At 36.5% G+C, this 25,781-nt stretch overlaps 2 protein-coding genes across 2 annotated transcripts in view; one reads left to right on the forward strand and one right to left on the reverse strand.

The window, feature by feature from the left end:
• Positions 1–2: 2 nt before the first annotated feature.
• Positions 3–23,023, reverse strand: pigl (phosphatidylinositol glycan anchor biosynthesis, class L). The gene is made up of 7 exons (XM_016234495.1): positions 22,672–23,023; positions 22,310–22,409; positions 8,656–8,746; positions 5,392–5,459; positions 2,928–2,959; positions 1,304–1,437; positions 3–705 (listed from the first exon to the last, which is right to left on the reverse strand). Exons 1-7 carry the CDS (start codon positions 23,003–23,005, stop codon positions 577–579), a joined length of 888 nt encoding a protein of 295 aa, XP_016089981.1. The 5' UTR covers positions 23,006–23,023; the 3' UTR covers positions 3–576.
• A 378-nt stretch (positions 23,024–23,401) lies between these two features.
• The window catches only part of LOC107552540 (nuclear receptor corepressor 1-like), a 103,606-nt gene continuing 101,226 nt past the window's right edge, over positions 23,402–25,781 (forward strand). The window contains exon 1 of the mRNA XM_016234440.1: positions 23,402–23,729. The gene's annotated coding sequence lies outside the window, so the exon portion shown is untranslated. The remainder of the gene's footprint in view (positions 23,730–25,781) is intronic.

Below are 25,781 nucleotides of genomic sequence, written 5' to 3' on the forward strand. Positions count from 1 at the left end.
TCAAATTTATATTAAACAAAATTATCGCATTGCTCTACATTGGCATATGTTTGAAGTCATCACAGAACATATACTAATAGAGTTACAGACTTCGCTCAAAGAAATCAGAAACACATGTCAGTTTTGAAACCATACTGAATCATAAGATTTGGTACAGTACTTATTGATCCATTTGGAACAGTGCTTTACTTGGAACTCTACTTTAATAAATCCAGTAACAACAAAGTCCAGTAACAAGAAGTAACAGAAAGGGTAAATAATATACAGAATCACATTTTGTCCTTCATTCCCTGCATACTCAATGGCACAATCTGTGTTTTGGATTTAACTCCCCAAAACCTAAACCTCCCCAGAAATCTGGCTTTCAGAATATTGTATTGTTTGGTATAAAATTCTCTAAGTTTCTTTATGCCAGCAGTTCTCCATTAGTGTCTGCAGGTTGGATATGCTGACTGAACCTTATTGATATATGCTGTCACTGTATTCATATTTGGAATGACGTAAACCTTTATTAAAAAATGTCAGTGCATAACTTTAGTCCTACATGGACAGAAACAGTGCCCAAGACAATCTAAGCTAATAAATCTTCACATTCTTTGTTTCCACGGTGATGGCCTGGAATGTGTTTACAAGCATGTAGCGCGAGAAAAGTATGTAGAGCCGGCGGAACCACAGCAGCTGAGAGCGATGACAGAGCATGGCTTTCTGAGGAAGGAAGAGGAGAGAGAAATGAACAGACTGTAAGACAAGAGCAATGACATGCATTTTTTGAGTAGATAACTGTGAGGAGATTTATCTCTTTTATATGACTTATATTAATATAACTTAATGAAATTAAGTAGATGACCTGACTCAAGATGACAAACGAACACACAACAGGGCTGAACATGCTATCATCTGCATGCTACTGTTAGAAACCAGACTGGTAGGGCCAGTTCAGGCTTCGGCAGGTCAGACAGAGGAACCTCTCAGCAGGATTAGTTCATGTTCACAGTAAAGGTTCAAAAGTACCAATGTGTTAATAAGCAATATAGCCATTGTTTTTGAGAAGGAGCTTTTCAGTTATGCACGCAAGTTATGAATGCTCTGTATTCATAGTCTGTCATTCAGCGTCTCGTTTGGGAATTCATCTGAAAACAGCTGGACTGTAAAAACTGAGAATCACGTGACAGACTTGTAAAGTTTGGAAGTCATAACCGATCACTTCTGATCATTACTGATCCAGGGTGTCTAGTTTTAGTTCAGGGGTCATTAAGTATAATCTGAGCTTAAGCTCTTTGTTTAAACACGATTGATGACGCACCTTGGCACGTTTATACTCCTCCCATCCAATGATGCAGCAGAAATCAGAGGGGAAGAGCCAGCTGACTGGCAGCTCTAGGACTGACACGTACTTTCTGAGTAAGCTGATGGAGTGAAGAGAGAAGATCTGACAACCTGTGGGGACAGACAGATTTTAAAAAATGTAAAACTTCGTGCAGGGTTTCCACATCTTTTCATCAATGAATTGGACATTTCTAATTATTATAAGATTAAGATTTAATTATTTCATAGAGATTGTAGTCATAATAAGCAGTGCTGTGACTATGGTGTTGTCTACATACTACCAAGGATCTTTACTAAATAAAATTGAAAAAAAAAAAAATTAAATACAGTAATACAACGATTAAGAAAAAATACAAATAGGTTGACCTGCACCTTATAGGTTTGTTTCTTCTTTTTTAATTACATTATGTAGGGACTCTTTAAACAAAATGTACATTCTTTTAAATTTTTTTTAAAATGAAATTAATACTTTTATTCGGTAAGGATTTGTTAAATTGACCAAAAGTGACAGTGAAGAAACTTATGTTACAAAAGATTCCTCTTTAAATAAATGCTGTCTGATCTTTCTATTCATCAAAGAATACTGAAAAAAAAGTTTCACAGTTGTATTATACAGTAAGTAGCTCAAATGTTTTCAAGATTGATAATAATATATTTCTTGAGAACCAAATAAGCATATTAAAATGATTTCTGAAGGATCATGTGACGACCATATTTAAATAAAGTTATTTTAAATTGTATTAATATTTCCTAATATTATAGTTTTACTGTATTTGGATCAAATAATGCAGCCTCGGTGAGTATGACTTCTTTCAAAAACATTACGAAAATCTTACAGGCCCCAACTTTTAAATGATAGTGTATGAAGGGCATGAACAAGCTGCTTCTTAATACTGACAGTTAATGACAGGGTCGTCAGAAAGTAGATCTGGCTGATTAAAGAAACACTAGGGCCTAGAGTTTGACTGAGTATATGTTAAGTAAAATAAGATCTATCCAATAAGATCTAGCAGATGGAAAACACTGGATTAACAGGACTAACCTGTCCTCAGTATGAGTGGACTGACTCTGAGAAAGAAATTCAGCTGGAAATTTAATGTGGCAGATTTTTAAATGTGGCGTGTGAGATTAGAAAGCAGTCTGAAAGAACACTGCCCACTGAAATTACCCTTTGAAAATATTTTTATCATTAGCCCACTGAGCATAAAACACTTGTTTGTGTGAGAGCATATCGACCCCTAGTGGTCTGAGTCATGAAATGACCGTTTCATTTGTATCAGCTCTAATCTATCAGATGCTTTAGCCTCATCATTCTTTGCTTTTAGACACAATGGAGACACAGAAGAACTGTGACCTCAGACATTCCCTTGCTCGGAAGTAAGAGAGGGTTGGTCTAGTTCAGTGCTAGATTCTGGGAAAATGTTCAAGGAAGTATACTGGAAGTGTTTTCTAGAGTGTACCAGCGGGTGGAGTACTTTGCCTAGAAAACATACTAGCAAGATGTGAAGGAGACTTCTAGTCTTACTCTACTGATAATTAATCATTAAAATAATATTTAACATAATATTATGTATTACTTAACATAATCTAATGAGACTCACCTTCAGGTAGTCGTCCAGCAGAAGCTAGATGCCTGTTCCCAAAGACATGAAGGAGAAACACCCAAACATGATTAATGTAACACACCAAACTAATAAGCACATATGCCCTAAAAAACATATTCTCAATGAGAAAATAAATTAACCTGATAAACAGACCATAGAAAATATTAATACTTCTTCAGAAAATGCAAAAAAAAAAAAAAATTGTCTTGCGGCACTGACAGAATTTTAAGCATTTTTGTAAGCATTATGTTCTCTAGGATTTGCAAATCAATTTCTTATTTTTCAAAAGATCCTTTACATTTATTATTATTATTATTTTTTAATTTGATGTATCCAGGTAATATATATATATATATATTTTATTATTTTTTTTGTAGAAAAAAATTTAGAACCATAGATAAAGTGTTTTTCATAACAAAGATTATTCCAAACAAAATTTTAAAATTAGGTGTCCGATGGGGTTAATGTCAGGGCTCTGTCTGGGCCAGTCAAATTCTTCCACACCAAACTCATCCAACCATGTCTTTATGGACCTGGGTCACATTCATGGTGGAACAGAAAAGGGCCTTCCCACAAAGCACTGCATTGTCCAAAATGTCTTGGTATGCTAAAGCATTAAGATTTCTGAATACCGAAATAGATGTTTCTCTCTCTCTCTCTCCCATTATTCTGTGTGTGTGTTTGTCTTAAGGACACACACACTTCCTGAGGTCTGGGTTTTTCTCAGATTAGAGTGAGCTCTAAATCCATATACAGTTCCTGGAACTGTCTGTCATGGCCTGGCTCTCCCAGTCACACCACCTGTGTTGGCCCAGAACTCAGCCTGAGACGACCCAGTCCCAGCGCCAACTTCACCACTGCTTCCTCTCGCTCTCCTTCTCACACAGACAAATAAATTAATCTACAACAGCCCAGAAGAGACAGATGTCTGAAAAGATTGGCTCTGTTTCTTATAACTAAACATTGCTCAACAACTGAACGCTGTTTGTTCTGGCTGTTTTACTGCAAAGCTTCATGCAAGTCATTGCCTCACACCAGCAGAAAGCTTTATCTCCTGTTGTCTGGATGCCTTTATCACCCGTATTAATGATTTAAGCTTTGAAACCCTAGTGCAGAAGAAAGGATTGGGATTCATACAGTGTGAAGGTATGAGGCAAAGTCCTGCTTCACGCTTAATTGTTGCAAACACTCAAACAACAAACTGTCTGATCCAAGACCGAGGGTTTAGATTTCCTCTCCTTCTGAACTGATTCAGTGTTTTGCTGCTCTGCCGGAATGTGTGTAATGTGAGCAATTATTTGTAGTAATGGAATTATACCTAGATTCAGCTGAGTGCATATGTTTGCACACCCCCTTTGTCAACTATAGGTTATAGACCCCTTGCAATTTCTACAAAAATAAGAGATAAAATTTTATTTTATGTCATTTTTTATTTAATACTGAGAATGTGCATTAGGGGACGACAGCCTTCAGTTTCTTTCTTTTTTTATTTGATTGACTTTGCATTTAACTTCACTGCACTACATGGTGCCAAATCTAAGTGTATATTAAGGAGCCTGGACATGTTCAGATTTGACATGAAATATCTTCACACCATCCTACTGTGAGACCAGTATGTATATCTATGCTGGTCCTGACTGGTTTGTGTTGGGTATATCTGGTTTGGTAATAGCCTAACTTGTGGACTATCACAGTCTTGCCGTTCACCAGCAAAATCTAGATGGTAAAGCTGTTCGACCAAAGACGTGCTGATTAAGCTAAGATAACTAGCTGAGATGCTGGACTGTTCAGCAGGGTATGTGGGCAATATCAGCTCTTTGCCATTTCATTTGGATCCTAATATACTTGGTTTACCTCTAATATAAACAACTTAGGTAATGTTAAATAAGCAATATTAGGTTGTTTCCTTTTTGAAATTGTAACAAAATGTACACATCAAACAACTGGCCTAATGTCAGAGAGTCTCTGTTCTTGCTAAAGCTATTGTAACTGTTGCTTTATTTTTAGAATGTAGTACAACTTATTTTTTTAACTTTGCAAGTCCTTCTCACATCCTGTTGCCGTTCACCAGCAAAATCTAGATGGTAAAGCTGTTCGACCAAAGACGTGCTGATTAAGCTAAGATAACTAGCTGAGATGCTGGACTGTTCAGCAGGGTATGTGGGCAATATCAGCTCTTTGCCATTTCATTTGGATCCTAATATACTTGGTTTACCTCTAATATAAACAACTTAGGTAATGTTAAATAAGCAATATTAGGTTGTTTCCTTTTTGAAATTGTAACAAAATGTACACATCAAACAACTGGCCTAATGTCAGAGAGTCTCTGTTCTTGCTGAAGCTATTGTAACTGTTGCTTTATTTTTAGAATGTAGTACAACTTATTTTTTTAACTTTGCAAGTCCTTCTCACATCCTGTTGTGGAGTTAATTCTTGCATTATGACATTAGCATAAGGTTACCTGAGGGTCATGTAGATGGCAATATGATTTGCATGTCCACTCACACCTCTGCCATCAAATGTCAGTACCTGCGGAAACACATGACATAAAACAGAGAATGCTAAATGCAATAATTTGTTTATATTTGTTAATGCACAAGGTATCATGAACTAACAATGACCAATACTTTAACCTACACTACAGTTTGGGTGAGTAAGATTTAAAAAAAGAAAATAAATTAATACTTTTGTTCAGTAAGGATGCATACAATTTTCAAAAGTGACAGTAAATGCATTTATAATGTACAAAATATTTCTATTTCAAATAAATGTGGTTCTTTTAAATGTTTGCTCTTTTCATCAAAAAAAAATTAAGGTTTCAACAAAAATATTAAGTAGCATAACTTTTTTAACACTGATAATAATAATAAATGTTTCTTGAGCATTAAATCTGCATATTAAAATGATTTCTGAAGGATCATGTGACAATGAAGACTGGAGTAATGGCTGCTGATAATTCAGCTTTGTGAACAGGAATAGGTTACATTTTAAATATATTAAAATAGAAAACTGATGTTTTAACAATATTATTTCACAATATTGCTCTAATAAGAATAAGAGTTTGTTTTATTTGTATATTATATGCATTTGTAATGTGTAACTTTGTTCTTATTTTTTAATAAAATAATGACAACGATTTTTATCTTCGCTCACTTTGGCCTAAATGTGTATATATATATATATATATATATATTTTTTTTTTTACCATATAAGGTTTTAAAAAAAAAATAGGGAAATTAGTTTGGCTGTACTGCTCAGACAACTTGCAAAATAGTAAAACCAACATGACAAAGAATCGTGATAAAATTGAAAAGGTTTTGCCATATCGCCCACCCCTACTTGAAAGCTTTTTTCCCTGTCTGCATTCTTTCTTCCCACTGAAGAACAGGGGTGAAAAGGTGAACACAAGATGAAAAAACAAGCAAAAGAAAAGAACTTGAAAATAAGATGAAACACAAGCCAAAGAAAAGCAGCAATTTGAAGACTCAGCAGTGGACTTGGTGGGAGTTGTTGCCAGAACTGTGTGGAAACACTTCTATCTGTGTATCGTCTGCTGTGTCACCAGACGAGGGATTCTGTCTTTGGGAATGGGTGTTTTCCAAGTGGCTGCTGCACACAGCTTGAGAGTGCCAAGGGTGGAGGAAAATATGGTTGACAAAATAATAGATTGTGGCAGGTATGTAGATTGTTGCCATACACAACAAGGCGAGTGAGTCAGCTTTCAGAAGAGACTATTGGCATGAACAAGAAGGAGGACAAATCCAAATGCTGTGAACAGCAGAGAGACCGAATATAAATATGTTTACATACATGGTAATAATCAAGCTACAGTGAAATTTTACAAAGTGCCAGTCTGTAATATTTAAATGATAAAATCTGTCTTTCGGACCATGGCCAATCCTAGTTTTAATAACATGTACATGCTGGACGAAGCCAAGCAACAATTCCGTTATCTGTGTCTGTTAGTTTGATTTCATGTAAACAAAAATCGGACTGGTACGGTTTCAGTCGGATGAAGGCGTTTACATAACCTTTTAAAATGATAAATCACTGCATCAGTCCAACTGGAATCGAACTCTCAAGTGCATGCAAGCACACTTACTGACATTTGCCTATGAGAAGAACGCAAGATAATCATGTCTGCACACACATTCACATTTTTATGTAAAGCATAAGGAGTCAAAGACTTAGTTTGAATCAGAATCAAAGTCTGGTACAAACAGCAGTAATGCACATCTGTTTAAATCAGAGGAGGCTTTTTGTGTAATAGTGCTCTACCCACAATCCTCTGCTCCTTGTGAGAGAGTGGTAAAGCGCACAAGATGGCCACCACTCTTTTCCCACACGTCTGAAAGCCAAAGTCAAATTGGAGTGTAATGTTATAGCGCAACATCAGTATTTCCATCCCCACAGCCTCTCCGGCTTAAATCAAACATGAAATTAAGGGTGCAGCGGAACCGTGTGCAGATCCACTGGATTCAGCCTGTATTAGTGAGTGTGCGGTTTAAAGTCAGACTGGTGTGTTGGTGTATAGCTGGGAGTCTGGCAGGAAGGATATCAGCTGATGTTTGCATGAACACTTATGGATGATAGTCGATGGAGGTAAACCAAGTCATGTTGCAAGAACAGTGTTTTGTTTACTGGCTTGTTTATGCTAGTCTTGGCGTTCTTTGGGAATGTCATGGCATGCGGGCTGAGAACGAGGGAGAGGGAAGGAGAAAGAAAACACTAAACAGCACACGTGAGAAAGAGAGAGGAGGTGCAAGAGGGAAAAATATTTGTTCATGTATTTTTTGGGAATCTTTTCTGGAAGTCCTTAGTGCAGACTGATAGATATCTCTGCATTGGCTTGCCAGCAGTGACCCTGGGGAACCACATGTGTCTGCTTCAGCCGAGTTCAGCGGTATTATGGGACATTACAGCATGTGTAATTAGGGCTAAATTCAGGGGGCCAATGAAAAGCTCGCCTGACTGAATTAATCTTACTGATACGTTCTCACTCAAAGCAACCTCATGAGAAAGACTCAAGCAACCAGATAGGAAAGTAAGCACAGTGAAAAGCTGGAGTCTCTGGAAATCTCTGCAGCAAACGCTCAGATCAGTGGTTCTCAACCTCTTTGACTCATTGTCCAACACATTTTTCAAAGCCCCCCACAATATAGGGTAAGATATTTCTGCTATAATTATGACAAGGCTAATTGTTTTAATATTTTTTATAAACAGAAACAATAGTTTTTAGGGCTAAGAAAAAATAATGTATATATGTTTCTTGTTCATTTTAAGAATTGTATTAACAAGTTTACTTAGTTGAGAACCACCTGTTACATGACCATTTAAAACTTCCATCCGATCCAGGGTTAGTCTTTTATGCTTAACTAAAATCTTAACTTAGAGGTCTAAAAATGTTTATTGATTATATATTTATCTTTGGTCACGTGCTAAAGTTCATCTGCAACCATGTTTTTTGTCTAAGTACTGATTCGTTCTCAATTCATTATTAATAATAACCAAAGTAAACATTTTAGATATCCTTTGGGGACGTTCTACGAAAAAGCACACACTTGTTTCCTGTTTCTTAAGAGTTTTTTAGTGCACTCTACTCTTTCATAGATTTAGGCCTCTCAGTGGTCTCAACTTCACGACTGTACCACTGTCATGTTAAATTGTACACATACTCTTCAGTCTTCTGGATAAGGTTGATAGCAACATTCTAGAAGTTTCCTACCACACTTATGCTGTAGTTTCGGATGTGTTTGAGGATCTGAGAGGAGATCAGTGCAGTGCTCCACTGGACCGCGGGGTCATCTGGAAGCTCTCTGCATGAACAAAAGGAGAGGAGGGAAAAACATAAAAGCATTATATGGAGATTTCACACACTTTTATTACACAGAAAATTAAAAACTGAGACATGTAGGCAACTACACTTTTACAGTTTTAGTAAAGTCAGTCAAGTAAAAAGTAAAAAGTAATTGTGCAATGAAGTGAAAAATAAAGTTACACTTCTAATTGTGAGATATAAAGTGACACTGCAAAAAATAAAGCCACATTGGGACAAAGTCACAATTACCATCTTTTTACTGAGAAACAGGCTCTCTCTATCAATGAACATCAATTTTTCCATCTGTGTGGAAACTGACTTTTGACTTAACAAGCACAAGTAGCATTATATATAATACTAAAGACAAATGATGGAAGAGGTTTGTGTATATACAACTCTGTCCATGTTTTATGTGTAAGTTTGATTTGGACTGAGCAAAAAGCATTTAAGTGCCAACACACACACAGCTGCAACAAAACAGTAAGGTCCTGGAAGGGCAGGTTTTGGCCCGAGGGCTGCAGTGGTGAGCGAGTGTCTCTCTATCTGATTTACTGCCACAGTCTCACTACCGCTCAGCTGGAATGCATCCCACAGTCCTCTCTGAAGTCTGGGATCAAAGGTCACACGGGCTTTTCCCTCTCATTCATCTGTAACTACAGCTCAGGGAAAACAAGGGCCATGCATCAATCTCTCTTTCTTTTTTTCTCTTTCTCACACACACAACTTTCACTTGAACACCCCACATAGCTACTGTGTAATGTATTGGGGTCAGAAGAAGCGCCACCCACTGTGGACAATTAGTTAAGCGCATGTTGTTTTGTTCTCTAGCTATTTTTTACTCCTAGACACCTTTATCAAACATCAAATATTAGAAGAGCAGAAAGATAAAGAGAACAGCTGAGGGTCAAGAACGAGAGACAGAAGCTCCAAAACATAGTAGGCTGCCTACATAGACAGTATTTTAAGTCATTGTAGGTGTATTTGAGAAGTGAAGGCGATTCCAAAACTTTTTTGCCAAATTCTAAAGAAGCATATATAGTTCTAAGACTGCATCTATTTGATTAGAAATACAGTAATATTATTACAGTATTAATATTATTAATAATTATATATATACTTTATATATATATACAGTGGGGAAAATAATTATTTGATCCCCTGCTGCTATCCGTTAAAATAAACCTACCATAAAAATTACAGACCCTTCATTTCTTTGTAAGTGGGCAAACTTACAAAATCAGTAGGGAATAATTAGTACATTAGTGCTGTCAAACGATTAATCTCATCAAAAATAAAAGTTTTTGTTTACATAATATATGTGTGTGTACTGTGTATATTTATTATATCTATACACACATATTTAAATTGTTATTACAATTGAAAATAAATGTTTTTTCTATTCAAATATATTTTAAAGTGTAATTTATTCCTGTAATGGCAAAGTGGCAAAGCCGAATTTTCAGTGTCGAATGATCCTTCAGAATTCATTCTAATATGTGACCCTGGACCACAAAACCAGTCTTAAGTCGCTGGGGTATATTTGTAGCAATAGCCAAAAAAACATTGTATGGGTCAAAATTATTGATTTTTCTTTTATGCCAAAAATAATTAGGATATTAAGTAAAGATCATATTTCCATGAAGATATTTTGTAAATTTCTTACTGTAAATATATCAAAACTTAATCATTTTTGATTAGTAATATGCATTGCTAACTTTAAAGGTGATTTTCTCAGTATTTTTATTTTTTTGCACCCTCAGATTCCAGATTTTCAAATAGTCCCATTTTTGAAATCTCGGCCAAATATTGTCCTATCCTAACAAACCTTACATCAATGGAAAGCTTATTAATTCAGCAGATGATGTATAAATCTCAATTTCAAAACATTGACCCTTATGACTGGTTTTGTGGTCCAGGGGCACATATGTTGATTTGGTTCTCAAGAAACATTATCAATGCTGAAAACATTTGTGCTGTTTAATATTTTCTGTTTTATTTATTGATGAACAGAAAGTTCAAAAGAACAGCATTCTTACGATAGTAAATGTGTCATGTCAATTGCTTAACATCATGTTTTTGAAACAGAGTCAGAGAAAGCAAGAGAAGAAGCTAAAAAAGTTCAACATGGATTCTGACTGGCAGAAGGGCAAACAAAACCACTAGAGGACTCTATCTACACTGATTCAGTGGTCAGATATTGAACATGGCAGGGTAAAGTGGACTGTGATTGGCTGAGAGGGTTGGGCTGGCATTGCATACCATTTGGCACTGAATGCGTTAAAGACAGCCAGCAGCAAAATCCCAGCTCAAGGTCACGGGGTAAAACGAGAAGAGGGGGAGTGAAAGTCAGAGTGAGGCAGAGACAGATAAAAAGATAGAGAGAAACAGTGTGAGTTGAATTGAGGCCACCTCCCTCTCTCCTCTCCTAAACTCACAATGGGGCTTGACAGTTGTTTCTGTTCTTTTGTGATGGATCTGCACACAAATCAAATGCTGGTCAGGGTCATGGGGTCGGCTCTGGAGGACACCATATCAGAGGGGGGTGGGTGCGAGGTGATATGCTGGCTATAGAAAAGGCTTTGACTAGGAAATTATGGGTGCAGTAGCAGTTAGGATATGACAGACGAGAGTATGGACATGTACAAAGAGACTGGGTAGATATTAAGAAAAAGAGATATGAATGCCAGGACGTCTTGGTGCTTATCTTACACAATTTATAAAAAATGTTGATTTGATCCAAATATTGTCATGAATTCATGTCTAATAATATATTCTGCAGCACAGCTGAAGCAAAAGTACAATTATTAGCTTGTAGGTCAGCACTATTTTTATTGCTCAAGCATTAGGGTTTGTTCTGATAGTCTTACACCTCTCAGCATTAAATGTCTGACAATTTATTCACCCCAAACCTCACAAATGTACAAAACAATGTTTTGTTTTGTGGACACATTCAGCTTTAATTTTGGCTTGTATTTTATTTTTTAAAGACATTTTAAAGTTTATAATATTAAAGTTTAAAAACCTTCAATTGACTTACATTTATAGAATCTTCAACAAAAAACTTTAACTAACAGTGATGCAGTTCTAAATCCATACAACATAACATTCTCTATTTTGTGGAATGCAAAAGGTGAATTTCTGAAGAATATCTTAGCTGCTCTTTTTCCATATAATTAAAAAGTGAATGAGAACTGGTTATATCAAGCTCCAAATTACAGAAAAGCAAAGTATCATAAAGTATCACTTTTTCAAGTTTTCATTTGTGAATAGACCACTCTTAAAAAACTGATATTTTTCCCCTCAGCAGAAGCTCTCAATGGACTGCATAGGTCGTATTCAACAAAAAATGATGATATTGTCATCAATGATGTCAAACTGCTTTGGCTCTCACATGTCTCTGTTTGGTCTGATTTTCAAATAAAGATATCATATAACCTCAAAAGACATGGAACATAGCACATGAGTCATATGGGCAATTTTTACAGTACTTTTATGGCTTTTTTTGGCATTTGTGAGCTTGACAACCTGGCCCCCTTTCACATTTTTATTATGGAACTGCCAGGATACTGTTCAAAACTTCCCATTCAATGTCCAAAGGAAAAAAGACAGTCATGCAGCATCAATACAACATGAGCATAATTAATGATGACAAACTTGTGGGTGAACTTTGGCAAACAGATAGTCCTGTCCCAAACACCATTGATTGAGCCATTGTTATGTCCAGCCCAGTTGGACCATTTTTTGCAGCTAGTAAAACAAAAATCACACATTAGATTTGTATCCTTCTAGAACTACGGACAAGAGAAAATAGGACAGAAAGTAAGAACAATAAAAGAAAGAAAGAAAAAAAGACACATGCTCTATCTGACCTTTTTCAGGATGGATCAAGGCAGAGTGTTGGCCTCGCTATAGCAACAGTGTCAAATGCCCCATAGTAACCTCTCCTTTCCCTCCCTCCCTCCTCTGTCTTGCTCACTCACCGCATGTGGATGTGTAATTGCTTGCAGGCATCTGAATGCAGCAGATGAACTTTAGCCTACTGAGGAGGCGGTGTGTGTGTGTGTGTGTGAGAGAGAGAGCAGAGAGGGTGGGGGCTGGCAGCATTTGTTTTGTCTGGTCACATGGGGCCCTAGCCGCCTTTCCGTAACAAGGCCCCAGTGCATGCTGGGAAATGCTGACTGCTGAACGACAGTTAACCCTTCCGGCACAAACAAGTTCTGATTGAAATGAGCACAGGTTCGCAGTCATATTTGCACAGATTAATGGAGTTTAAGAAGCACTTTTATCAGTCGGTAGCTCTTTAGTGCAGAAAGCTGGAAAGCTCAAGCTAGATTTTTCATTCATTTAGATGTTCAGGGACAGCCAAACAGCTTATTTCAGCCAAATTTAGAACACTAAAATGAAATAACAATCTCAAATACTTGGCACAAAACAGCCCTGCAGCTTCCAAGATAAAATACAGAGAACATTGCTTTATGATGAAAAGAAGAAGGGAGAGAAAATCAAGACAAATGGTAGCGAACACATCAGTAGAATGTTTCTGCCTCGGAAGAGACATAGAAACCCCAAATGTTCCCAAAGAAGGATAGTGTTTTTTTTTTCCCCATGACAAGCTCTTGGCAGGCAGTGCATTTGCAGTGCTGTCTGGTAATTGTGTTAACAGAGCTCATCTCTCTGAGGGTCTTGACCTGTCATCAGCCCCAACACCCACCCGACCCACTTATTATCTCAGTTTTTTTTTACTTTTTATATAATAATTCTGACTTAAAGGGATAGTTCACTCAAAAATGAAAATTATGTAATTAATTACTCACCCTCATGTTGTTCCAAACCTTAATTTATCTTCGGAACACAAATTAAGATATTTTTTTATATTTTATTTTTGATGAAATCTAAGAGCTCTCTGACCCTCCATAGACAGCAAGGGTCCTACCATGTTCAAGGTCCAAGAACTTTGACAAAATAGTTCATGTGACATCAGTGGTTCTCGTAATTTTATGAAGCTACGAGAATACTTTTTGTGTGAAAAAAAAGCTTTGCTCTAAACGTAAACAACATTGTCCAAAATAGCGCTAGGGTGACACGGAGGAGAAGAACTTTATTAACCCCCCCCGGAGCCGTGTGAAGCACGTTTTATTATGAATGTGCGCTCTTTATTTGACGACTTGTGGACTGTTCAACTGCAACACCCGCTGACTGCAATGATAGAGCTTGGAAGAGCCAGGACAATTTTTAATATAACTCCGACTGGATTCGTCTGAAAGAAGAAAGTCATATACACCTAGGATGCTTCGAGGGTAAGTAAAACACAAGCCAATTTTCATTTTTGGGTGAACTAACCCTTTAATGACAGAACTTGAAATTTTTGGGTGAACTATTCCTTTAATATCTATTCATTGCAACTTTTTATCATATACTTTTTGTCAGAATTATGATTATTTTATTAACATATTATTACCATTAGCATGTTTTTTCTTCTATTTATTGGAAATGGACTGCTATACTGTACTATATTAATAATAGTAACTTTCTTTAGTAGTATGTTTCTTTAAATTCACATTTAGTTATTGAATTATTACATTTGATTTGAAATAAAATGAGAAAAAAATATTTGTTGTTGAAAACAGTCCAACCTTAAGACAGCATCTGTGAAAATGCAAGAACTCTTTCTTGAGAAACCGTACTTATGTCCGCCAAGTTCAAGGAAAACATGCAGGATAATCTTACAAAAACTAAATTAACACCCACGGAAAGCTCTCAACACATGATAGAGACAGAGAGAGAGAACTGTCAGAGGAAGTAAAAGGAGGACAGGCACTCAACCTGATGTCACCCTGCCAGGCAGGTGGACTGTGTGGTCTGTGCTCAGACATACGGAGAGTACATCTGTCTGCCTCAATGAATAATACAGAAAAAGAGTGCGGGGGTCGACTAAGTGCAAGTTCAGTGGAGCGTGTTCAGATGTGCTCTTATCACAAAAGCACTCCCATGATGCATTGCCTCAGTCAGAGTGTAGGCGGTCAGTGCAGCTGAGCACTGGAGAGAGCAAAGCAGCTCTGAGAAGAGGGTCACACAACCCATTCAGAGCCCACAAGGACACACTCTGAGATGGCACAAGTTAAGCTACAACAAAACTTTACAATCAGAGTGTAAAATGAAATGGATATCACACACACTCACATATGCTGTGCATGTCGTTACAATTCAATGAATCAGAAATACAACTTCAAATTGCAAGCAAACAAGTCTACGCAGATATAATTAGAGATGATAACCACAAGTTCATGAGGTCTACATAGTCTCACATTTCAGACATTTGATAGTTGGCATAAAGTCTGATCCACTCTGCAGCTAATTCTGGCTAAAAAAACACAATTTTAAACAGGAAGAGACTGTCTGATCAACACGTACAATGTCCAACCTGTTTGTTTTCTTCACGTTTAGGGTAGGGATGCACCGAAATTAAAATCCTTGCTGATATTGATAAGCTGATACTAAAATCAATTGTATTTGGTCTAAAAGACAAAAAAAAAAAGAAAAATCAACAGATTAGTTAATGTCAAATCAATGTTATGTAATGAACTATGGATAACTGTTCATTATGAGATGAAAGAAACTCAAAATGTTCCTGTTATCACTAGATAACTAGACAACAAAACAAATCTAATAATAGGCAGAAATAGGTATAAACAAATAATTAATATTATAATAATATAAAATATGCAGATAAATACCTAATATTGACCAAAACTGTATAAAAAACACACTACTGTTTTCATATGTAATTTATTCCTGTAACGACAAAGCTGGATTTTCAGTTTCCATTAATCCAGTCTTGAGTATCATGATCCTTCAGAAATCAATCTATTATGATGAGAAACATTTCACTCATAACATTTATTATTATTAAGCGCTGCTTAATTTTTGTAGAAATGTTTGATGAATAGAAAGTCCAAAAAACAGTAATTGTTTTAAATGGAAGAATTATTTGAAATGGAAAAATATCTCTTTGTAACTTTGAAAATCCAGCGACTAGACCAAGCACCTTGCAAAAACAACTTTGTTTCCTGGTGGACTGATAAACTAAGGACTTCAACCAGTTTTTTCCAGTTCTGCATACAATGCACATGTGTGAGTGAGCAGTCTGTGGCCATGCTGTCTGAGACTGAGACTAAAGTCCACAAGACTTTGTCACTCTAACTATGTGCACTTACGTAACCTTCATCTACTCAGTTGAGTGTTTATGTGTGTGTGTTCAGAACTCTCTGAACAACAGTGCTGCTGACAGCAGGGAATGAATAGGATCACTGCATGCACACCAATCCTGATCACTACACAGCGACCTTTCCTGAACCAGCTCAGAGCCCAGGTGACCCTGCCTGGACTCAGACGCTCAAACATACACACACACACACACACACACACACACACACACACACACACACACACACAAAAGCTTAAACGTGCACATGAAAGCTAGAGATTACCACAGTCTGCTGAGGTCATGCTATGCAAACACAAGACCCAGAAGCTCATCTTTCAGATTTATGCATTATCAGTTCACTGCAGTCGTCAGTTAACTATGCTTTGGTTGGAATCTCCAGCCAATTCTGTAACATACTGTAGATAAAATAGAAAAACAGATTAGGATGACCTCGAATAGAGTATTTAAGAGTGAAGCGATCTATGCTGTACTTATTGTCATTCGTGATCTGGGTTTTTGCCAAATGCGAGGTGAGATTAAACCCTTACGTGTTTGTGTACGTGCTTGTGAATGACTAGAGGAAAGGATCATAAAGATTACAGAGTTAGCTCCTGGGGAAAGAAGACTGAGATCAAAGTTTATTCTGTGTGTACATTAGGTTAAAAAATAAAGCTAGGGCAAGCAATAGAGAGAGAGATACAGGCGGATCGGGTGTCTTGCCAGCTGATTATGAAAGTTCCAGGTGGGTGTCTGAGTTTACATGATACTTATGACCTAGTCAATACACACACAAACACTTCCAGGCTTCTCAGAACACACCCTGGTTCCGCGTACCGCCACTAGAGCAGTCTAAAACAAGACGACTGGTCATTGACCCTGCAGTTACACAAAGGGTTTGTACACACACACACACACACAGGGTTTGCATGTAACATCATATGTTAGAGCTGAGTGACCCAAATAGAGGTATATTTAACAGCCGTGTCCAAAGCAGTCAAAACAAGGGTGTATCTCAGTGTCCGATCATACAACAAGCCAGGAAATATTGTCTCGTTAAATTTGGGAACGCTTAGATGTCAGCCCACGTAAAAGTATAATCTCTGAAACAATCAGTCACACACATACTCAGGGGACAGCTAGCCGGTCCATTATGCTTTAGTTTTTCCATGCTTCCAAGAACTAACAAACTCTAAATGTGGAGAGGTTTCAGCCAGGCGATGGTGTTTGGGACCTCTGGGGCTCTGCAGCGTTTAAGCACGATAAGACCAACGGCAAGAAGGAAGATTAGAGTGCACTTTTCTAAAGGAACGGATTCATGCAGGGAAGAGCTGCAGGCAGGGTGGGTCACAGCACTTGGAAAACAGCCTGGAAAACATATTACCATGACTATGCAAATTCTTTTGGGAGAACTTGAATTTGTGACACATGCATCATATTTTTGCTTGCCGTTCCCTGGGTGGACAGGAACACTCTGGCTTATGTCATTTAACAAAAAACCATTGAAGCAAAGTTTCTGAAAAACATTGCATCTTTGCTATGCAAGCTTCCAGAGTATAGTATTCCCCCAGAGGTAACTGTGGTAGTAACAATCTCATTCTGTCGTATTTTTAATAACTGTTGATCACAACAAATTATGCTACAGGACAAAGCTATGTTGATATGATCCACCTTTACGCTAAAGGTATTTAATGCATTTGGAACTCACTACTTGTAAATTATGTATATATAATATATATATATATATATATATATATATATATATATATATATATATATATATATATTATATATACATAATTTACAAGTAGTGAGTTCCAAATGCATTAAATACCTTTAGCGTAAAGGTGGATCATATCAACATAGCTTTGTCCTGTCAGAGCCAATATAAGATTGTGCCTAGAGTCTGTTCCATTAAGTTAATTTTTTTCCACATTTTAAGCATAAACCACACTAAACTTTGTTAGATTAAAGAACACTGTTTTCAAGTAAAACATCTAAACATTTAAGAAAATTACTTTTTCAGTCCAGCAGCAAGCTAAAATCCAAATCCATGTGGTATCTGAAATGCTGAAGGATTACTTCCTAACTACATTTTTTCCAAATGTGGATTTAGGGTCTTGGGAATAAAAAAAGGATTGAGTTTACGCAGCACAAAAAAATTAAATGACTGAAAACGCTATGACAGCACATTGCCTGGCAGAACTTCAGGTGATATTACAACATCTGAGTCACATAAAAACATCCAATGATGGCTAATGCCAGTTACCGAAAATACAGACATATAAACGTGCGGTGGTGGTGGTGTAGGTCAGGGCTCCGAACAAGCCATCGCCAGGCCCTGTATGTCAAGACATCTACAGAATGAACTACAGATTTTAGCAGAACTAGAACATCTGCCATACGTTCTACACATCATGTGTTTACTAAATATTTGGATGCAAAATGTACTCACAGCTCCATTTAACTCACTTTTGTCTGCAGATTTTTCCCTAAAATCACCACAGAAAAGTCTACCGTTTTCTTCTGAGCCCATTAACATTGTGGCTTTCAGCAAGGCACTTAATTTTAGATTGTCCTTGGAATAAGAAACCTGTAGGTTGCTTTGGATAAAAGCATCTGCCTTACTAACCTCATGGCACTGAGGATGTAAGGAACACATGACCATGATACTTTTACTGGGAATGCCCGCAAAACTCATCTATCCAGGTCCCTTGTTGCAGAACACTGCAAAATACAGCACTGATAAGCCCAAGGTTTTTTTTTTTTTTTTTGTAGTCAAGATCACTATTATCCTTATGTGTATGTCTACTGAACCATGGACGGGACAACTGGCATTCAGCACTTACACAAATTCAAAGTTTGGGGTTGTTAAGAATTGTTATGTTTTTGAAAGAAGACTCTTATGTTCACCAAAGCTGTGCTTATTTACAGTAAAAATAGTAATATTGTGAAATGTTATGACAACTGTTTTCTATTTTAATATATTTAGCCATCAGTCCAGTCTTCAATGTCACATGATCCTTCAGAAATAATTCTAATATGCTGATTTAATGCTCAAGATCAATGTTGAAAACAGTTGTGCTCCTTAATATTTTTGTGGAAACTATGATACATTTTTTCCAGCATTCTTTGAAGAATAAAATTCAAAACAACATAATTTATATGAAATCTAAGAGAAATCTAAATCAAATAAAAAAAAAAAACATTAAGAATCTTACTGACCCCAAACTTTATACACATAAACTACATATTTCTGATATGTGTTTCTTTAAGACTACTGCTGCCAATCTGTAGCTCAGCCAGACTCTGGCACAGTTAAGCAATGATGGAATATGTGGGTAGCAAGAAAACATTTTCAGGCGGCCTGTATTTTGGAAATCTGTAATATAGCTGACAGTTATTAGAGTGAATGAGAAAAACAGCTGATGATTCAGGAAAACACTGAAAATTCAACCGTGACTAAGATAACACCACACAGATGTGAAGGAGCTCATAACATCATCAAACTGATATTGTGGAATCACATTGACTATTTTAGACAATCCTGCCGCATGGACTCTTTTTTCAGGCCGTGTCAGTATAGAGGTCTCAGGGGGGTGGAGGACTACCCTCTTTAGTCTCCCAGCCTGGTCATTTATGTCCTCCGGTGACAGAGCGAGCACCCATACATCAGCTTGAGCTGTCTGTGCCTCTGTTGTGACAAGAATGGGGGTGTTTCATTTGTAGGCCTGCCACTGTTTGCTCACAGGGCAGCCAGGGGAGAAGAGGAGGGGCCAGACCCAGCGTGGTACACACTTAATGGGTGTCCTCACTGCGGCTAAAGCCTTGGGGGGAAGGCCGCACTGGACCTGAACGTTTATTTTCGGAGGACTAATGAAAACCCCCCACTAATAGAGTAGGGCTTATTGTCAGTGTTGGTAGCTGATGTATTGTCTTTATTATCTTAATGGAAATATTCTTAAGAACAGTCTTGGTAGGGCTGTGCATCTTACTCATCAAGTGAGTTTTTTTTTATCATGTTCATTTATTAGAAGCAACTGCATTGTGAGAGAAAATCTGTGAATCTGTCACATAATAGCTTTGCATCATCATACTTATATATATATATATATATATATATATTTATACATGGGTCAAAGACATTAGATGTCCGCATCAAAATAAGTTTACAAAAGTGATTATATGTCCATAGAAAGCACATTAAATGCAAGTAAAGTGTCTACATTTAAGGTTTCAAATAAGTTTTTGAAGAATAAAATGTCAAAATTTGGTTGAAATAATGTTCCATTGTAGGGCTGCCACTAATGACTTTTTTTATTTTGATTAATCTATCGACTAATTTATCAATTAATCAATTAATCTAAACGATTAATTTCCCACACAAAAAATCAACAATTTTACTTAAGAATATTTTATTAAACTATATTTCATTAAACCAAATGAAATCCAAAAGTAAAAAAGTAAAGTGCAACATAAAGTGTCCATCTCATATTCCAAATCACTGAAATCAAAGTTCAGTATTATAGTGTAAGAATGACAACATATCCACGTGTTCTAGTCTACTAATAATAAAATTATAATCAAAAAACACTTTTTAAAGGAATATTTACCAGAAATATTATTTACCAGAATTTATTTAGATAAATGTAAATGTGCAGTATTTCTGAAAAAGAAAAAAAACTTATTTAAAAAATTTTATAAAATCAATTAATTGGAGGTGCTTTTGATTATTAAAATTTAACGGAACCATTAAAATGGAATCCAGAAAATAATGGAAAACAGAATTTGGTAAAGATAAAACTGTAAAACTCAATTAATTAGACAGGCTTTTTGATTAATACAATTTAATTTAACCATTAAAACAGAGTATAGAAAAATTTAAATGGAAAAAAATGATTTCATAGTGCCCTATATTTATAATAAATTTTTTTGTGGTAATAAAAATAGATGTAAGTGAACAAGAGCCTTTAAAATAACTTAAAATACATATATAATAGCAATGAGGCAATAATAAGTTCAAATAAAGTATCAAAAGCAAGAAATCATATGGTTTTATTAAACAAAATTGTTAAAATACATAATGTATTATAAACATTAGAGCTAATGTACAGTACGCATTACAACAAAGGCCTGCAGAGGGCTCCAGCGGCCTGACGATTGTTTTTACACATTACTGTACGATCCAATCCTTGTTTAATTTTTACCAAGCACCATTTCATTCAAATGTCCACTTAATCTTTAATATTTGGCTATTTCTTTAGGACAGAAATGCTATAGCCACTGTAATTGAATGAATATGTGGACATCAAAACGTGTAAACTCAGAGTGAGGGTTTGAGCTTTTATTTTGAAACCGCGATGTATTGTCCTGTGTTTGCATAGATTTATAAATAATTTACCTCACAAATCTGATGAAATGGCTCATGTTGCGTTCCCAGATGAACGTTATAATAAACCCAAACTCACAACAACATGCAGAGATGGAGTTTGAGCGGCTCCACACATGTAAATGATAACAGTTCCTGTGGAACTACTGTAAATGGAGCCGCTGTGTGACGCATGTACTTAACCTACATACATGTAAATAATTAAAGCGCATATACTGTATTAGAACTGCATCGCTTATAATTAAATCGTAGCGTTTGTGAATTCACAATTATGCTTAATTATTTTAAATGGGTTTAATATATCACGCAGCCTTGGAAAACAGACTAATAATGTGTTTTATTGATTCTCGTCTGTGAAATGCGCCACTTCCGGTATTTTGCCGGTTAGTCGACGCAAGCAAAATTAAGTCGAGGATTTTTAAAAATCGAATAGTCGCATAAAATCGACGAATCAGGACAGCCCTATTCCATTGTCATTCAATGTAATACTTATAGTTATGTAAAAATTAAAACAACATGCTTATTCTGACCTGTACATATTCAAATGTATAAAAGAAGTGAGCAAATTAAATTGTAAGGGATCTTATCTATGCACAATCAGCTTGTAACACTCCAAAGAAAGGAAAACTTCAAATCGCATCATATGACCCCTTTAAATTAGTAAAAAATTCTTACTGACAAATGGGCAAAACCTAGGATAGTGGCATAATTATCTGGATTTCCATTTTAAAAGTTCTTCAGGTGATTTCTGAGGAAGACGTTAAAATTTTATATATTTTTCAAAAAACTCACCCTCATGTTGTTTCAAACTTATGCATTTCTTTCATATTAATTTCTTCTGTGGCACAAAATTTTTTTTTAGGTAGTTTTAGTCGACATTCATTCTCCCCCATTCAATGATAGTGAACAGGTTGGGAGTAAATGATGACAGGCTTTTACATTTTAAGGTGAAAACTGTGTGCTGCCCTTACTTGTCATCTATGATGGTGACATGGTCAGATGGGATTCCTAGAACTGCACAGCTCTCAAGCAGTTCCCTTTTGCGCTGTAGTCCTTGATTGTTGTAATTGCCTGAGCATTGCAAAAACATTTTAAGTGTCTCTTTTATTTAATACAAGCATCCCAAACACTTCAGAAGTTCACATTTCTTTTATTTAATCAGTTCAGCACATAAAGTACAGTATTTGTACAAACTGCATTATTAAACAACATATATTTGCAAGATCAAGGTAAAAATGTTCTCTTTTTTATATAAATAACCAAGAATTTTCATTACAACTGAAAAACGATTCAGGTTACGGTTATGATTTTATTTTCGGACTAGTAAACCTACCTGTCGACAAACATAACAAATAAACAGCTGCTTGTGATTCAACAAGTTTTAAGACTGTAGGTGCAAAGAACATGCATTCATCATCTGGATGTGCAGTGACTAACAGAGCTCGAGGCTCGCTGGCTGTCACGCGCGGCTTGGCTTCCCCTGAGTTCCGTAAGAGCGCGCTGGACCTCTCTTGAGCTGGACAAAAACTCACGTTTCCAACGGTGTATAAAGGGGTGGATATTTTATTCCATACGTGTGGCCATAATCGACTGTATCTGTAATACACAAACTTAATAGAAATAGTGTAAGCCACAAAGACAAATACGATGGTAACGAAAACGAACATCTCGACCGCGCCATGAAAGAGTCCGTGTGGAACATCTTTTCCTGACCAATGGTTCCTATAGACCTGCAGAGCGAATTGTTTACAGGAAAAAAAAACTGTTGTTGTAGAATACTTTAATATTATTTCTATTTCCAATCTACATACCGCATATCATTTTGATGTGCCAAAAAAGGCACAACTGCATGACAGAATTGATTAAATGATCTTTAACGAATATCTTAGTTGGAATAATTTCAAAGGCGGAAGCATATGTAAAACAATTATTAATACGGGAATCGGGTCTTTTCTAAAAGATGATTTTTAATGAAACATCTCTTTCCTGTAATTCTGGTATAACAGTAATATAAGGAGACTGAGGTTTGGGTGGGGTGAAGGGCGCCTGTGGGGAGAGTTTGAACGTCACACCGTTTCATCCTGTTTGCTTGAGAAAAACTCTTTCACTTCGTCTTCTCAGGTGCACCAGAGCTGCGCAAAATGCAAGCCACCGAGCCTTCAACAAGAAGAAACCGGTACACTTGTGACGCATATTAATTTCTGGCGCAGAATCATATAGAAAGCGAATTGAATTTATATCCACGACTCAGTGAGGACAAATAACTAGCCTGTGTTTGTGTTTGTGTGTGAGTGCTCGCGCAGTCTCACTGCCGACGAATTCCATTACCGCACGATTGAACCGCACAGACTCGCCTTTCAGCGCTTATTGGGGTGTCTCTAAGGACATGAGGTGAGTGTATTATTTAATGTGAATATTTTGGCCGCTTTGTTGTGAATTACGCACAGGCTAGTGAGAACTGAGCGCTTATGTTCAAGATGGCGACGCGGGTTTGAATGCAAAGGTGAAACATTCAGCTAACGGCGAACAGCTAACCTGAGACTCTTTCCCGTCTCATTCTGCACCATATATTAATTTAGATGCTCTCTTTTGCGGATGATTTGGTTGATCTCTGTGTAGCCGAGGCATTTATGTTATGTATGTGGTTTCCGGTTAAATAGTTTTCCTCGTATGAACTAACAGTAGCTTCCTGGCTAACGCCATTAATGTGAGTTTATACCACAGCCTGGAGTTTACAGAAAATCATCACTAATAAAGTCTGCTCTTTCAAATAACACATGACCTGCGACTTCTCATACATGTGGTATCCTGTTCTTGCATGTAAAACACTAAACAGTCTGTAAATTCATGCTTGAAACGAGAATAACAGTGCTGAATGTGAAACCTGCTCCATGTATGTGTCAGTTTTGATGCCTGGAAATTACATAAAGTTTGGACTTGATATGTTTCACAACTAATGACCGTTCTTTGCAACATTGTCTGTTAGGGAGTAATGTTGTAATTATCAACCTTAAAGATCACACATGCTGATGACACATGTCATGCTTGGAAGAAAGTATCTGTTAGACAACATTTGTAATATACGTATATCTAAATATTCATATATTGCCCTTCTTCCCCTTTCAGTTTAGCACCCCTATACACACTTAATGCATAAGAGCTCAATTTGTTTGCTCTCACAGTGGGTTCATAATAGGACACACATATTAAAGGGAAAATACCTTCCAGCATTTTAGTTCCAACCACCAACCCCTCATGACTGGTTAGTAAGGGTGGGCAATATGGCAAAAATATATCACAATTTTTTTTTTCAGAAATATCACGATTCTTTGTCATGTTGGTTTTACTATTTTGCAAGTTGTCTGAGCAGTACAGCCAAACTAATTTCCCTTTTTTTTAAAAAAAACAAAACCTTTCAAGGTGACAAAAGTATAAAATACAAAAAGAATGGTAGATATTTAGGCCAAAATGGGCGAAGATGAAAATCTTTGTCATCATTTTAACTTTATAAAAAAATAAAAATAAGAACAAAGATACACATTACAAATAAACATAATACGAATAAAACAAACAGTGCTTTATTTTTCAGGTACAGTAGGTGTATTTAGCAGTATTGAATTAACAAATATAAAATGTGAAAAACTATATACTTATACACTATATACATCAATTCTACATTGATTCTTATGAAAGCAACTGTATTAAAGTTCTTCCGTCAAGAGCAGTGTGTGATTTTTCTCGGTGTTTTGTTGTTTTATTAACATTAAAAGAATAGTTCACCCAAAAATGGAAATTCTGGCATCTGTCTGTCAATTCTGTCATAGTGTTTTATTTTTATACCATCATTTACTCACTCTCAGGTTGTTTTAAGCCTGAATGAGTTAAATTTTTTTCTGTTGAACATTATATTATTACATTCAGTTGGGACCAGCTACTTTTTGGTTACTCAAAATATCTTATTTTGTGTTTAGGACAATAAAGAAATTATTACTAGGAAATAATTTACTAGGTAAATTGTTTCACTCCGTCTCGAATCGCGCTCGCGGAAAGCGCTTGAGAAATAGTGTCTCTTCCGCGGCTCGGTACCCTTTCAACTCGTTTTTTTAGTCTTTAGCAAGACTGTACGACATTCACATTACATGATTTGACTGCTTTTAACGTAGAAAGGGCGACAGCGCACCACATTAAAAGAAATGATCACTCATGCTTTCATAACCGCTGGCCAAATTCAAAAACGAAACTAAAATTAAATTATCTTTGAGAGCAAGGGGGCCCCCTGGTGTTTCGCGGGCCCTACGCAGCTTGTATATTTTGCGTATAGGGAGGGTCGGCTCTGACAGCTCGCATATGAAATGTTTAACCGGCAAGACTTTAAAGCAAATAATGTACTTTTGTGATTGTGAATAAGTGCAGTGTCCTGTGAGTGTACCTACCTCTGAGTTA

The sequence above is a fragment of the Sinocyclocheilus grahami genome, unplaced genomic scaffold (genome assembly GCF_001515645.1).
Source record: "Sinocyclocheilus grahami isolate Dianchi unplaced genomic scaffold, SAMN03320097.WGS_v1.1 scaffold453.1, whole genome shotgun sequence".
Lineage (NCBI taxonomy): Eukaryota > Metazoa > Chordata > Actinopteri > Cypriniformes > Cyprinidae > Sinocyclocheilus > Sinocyclocheilus grahami.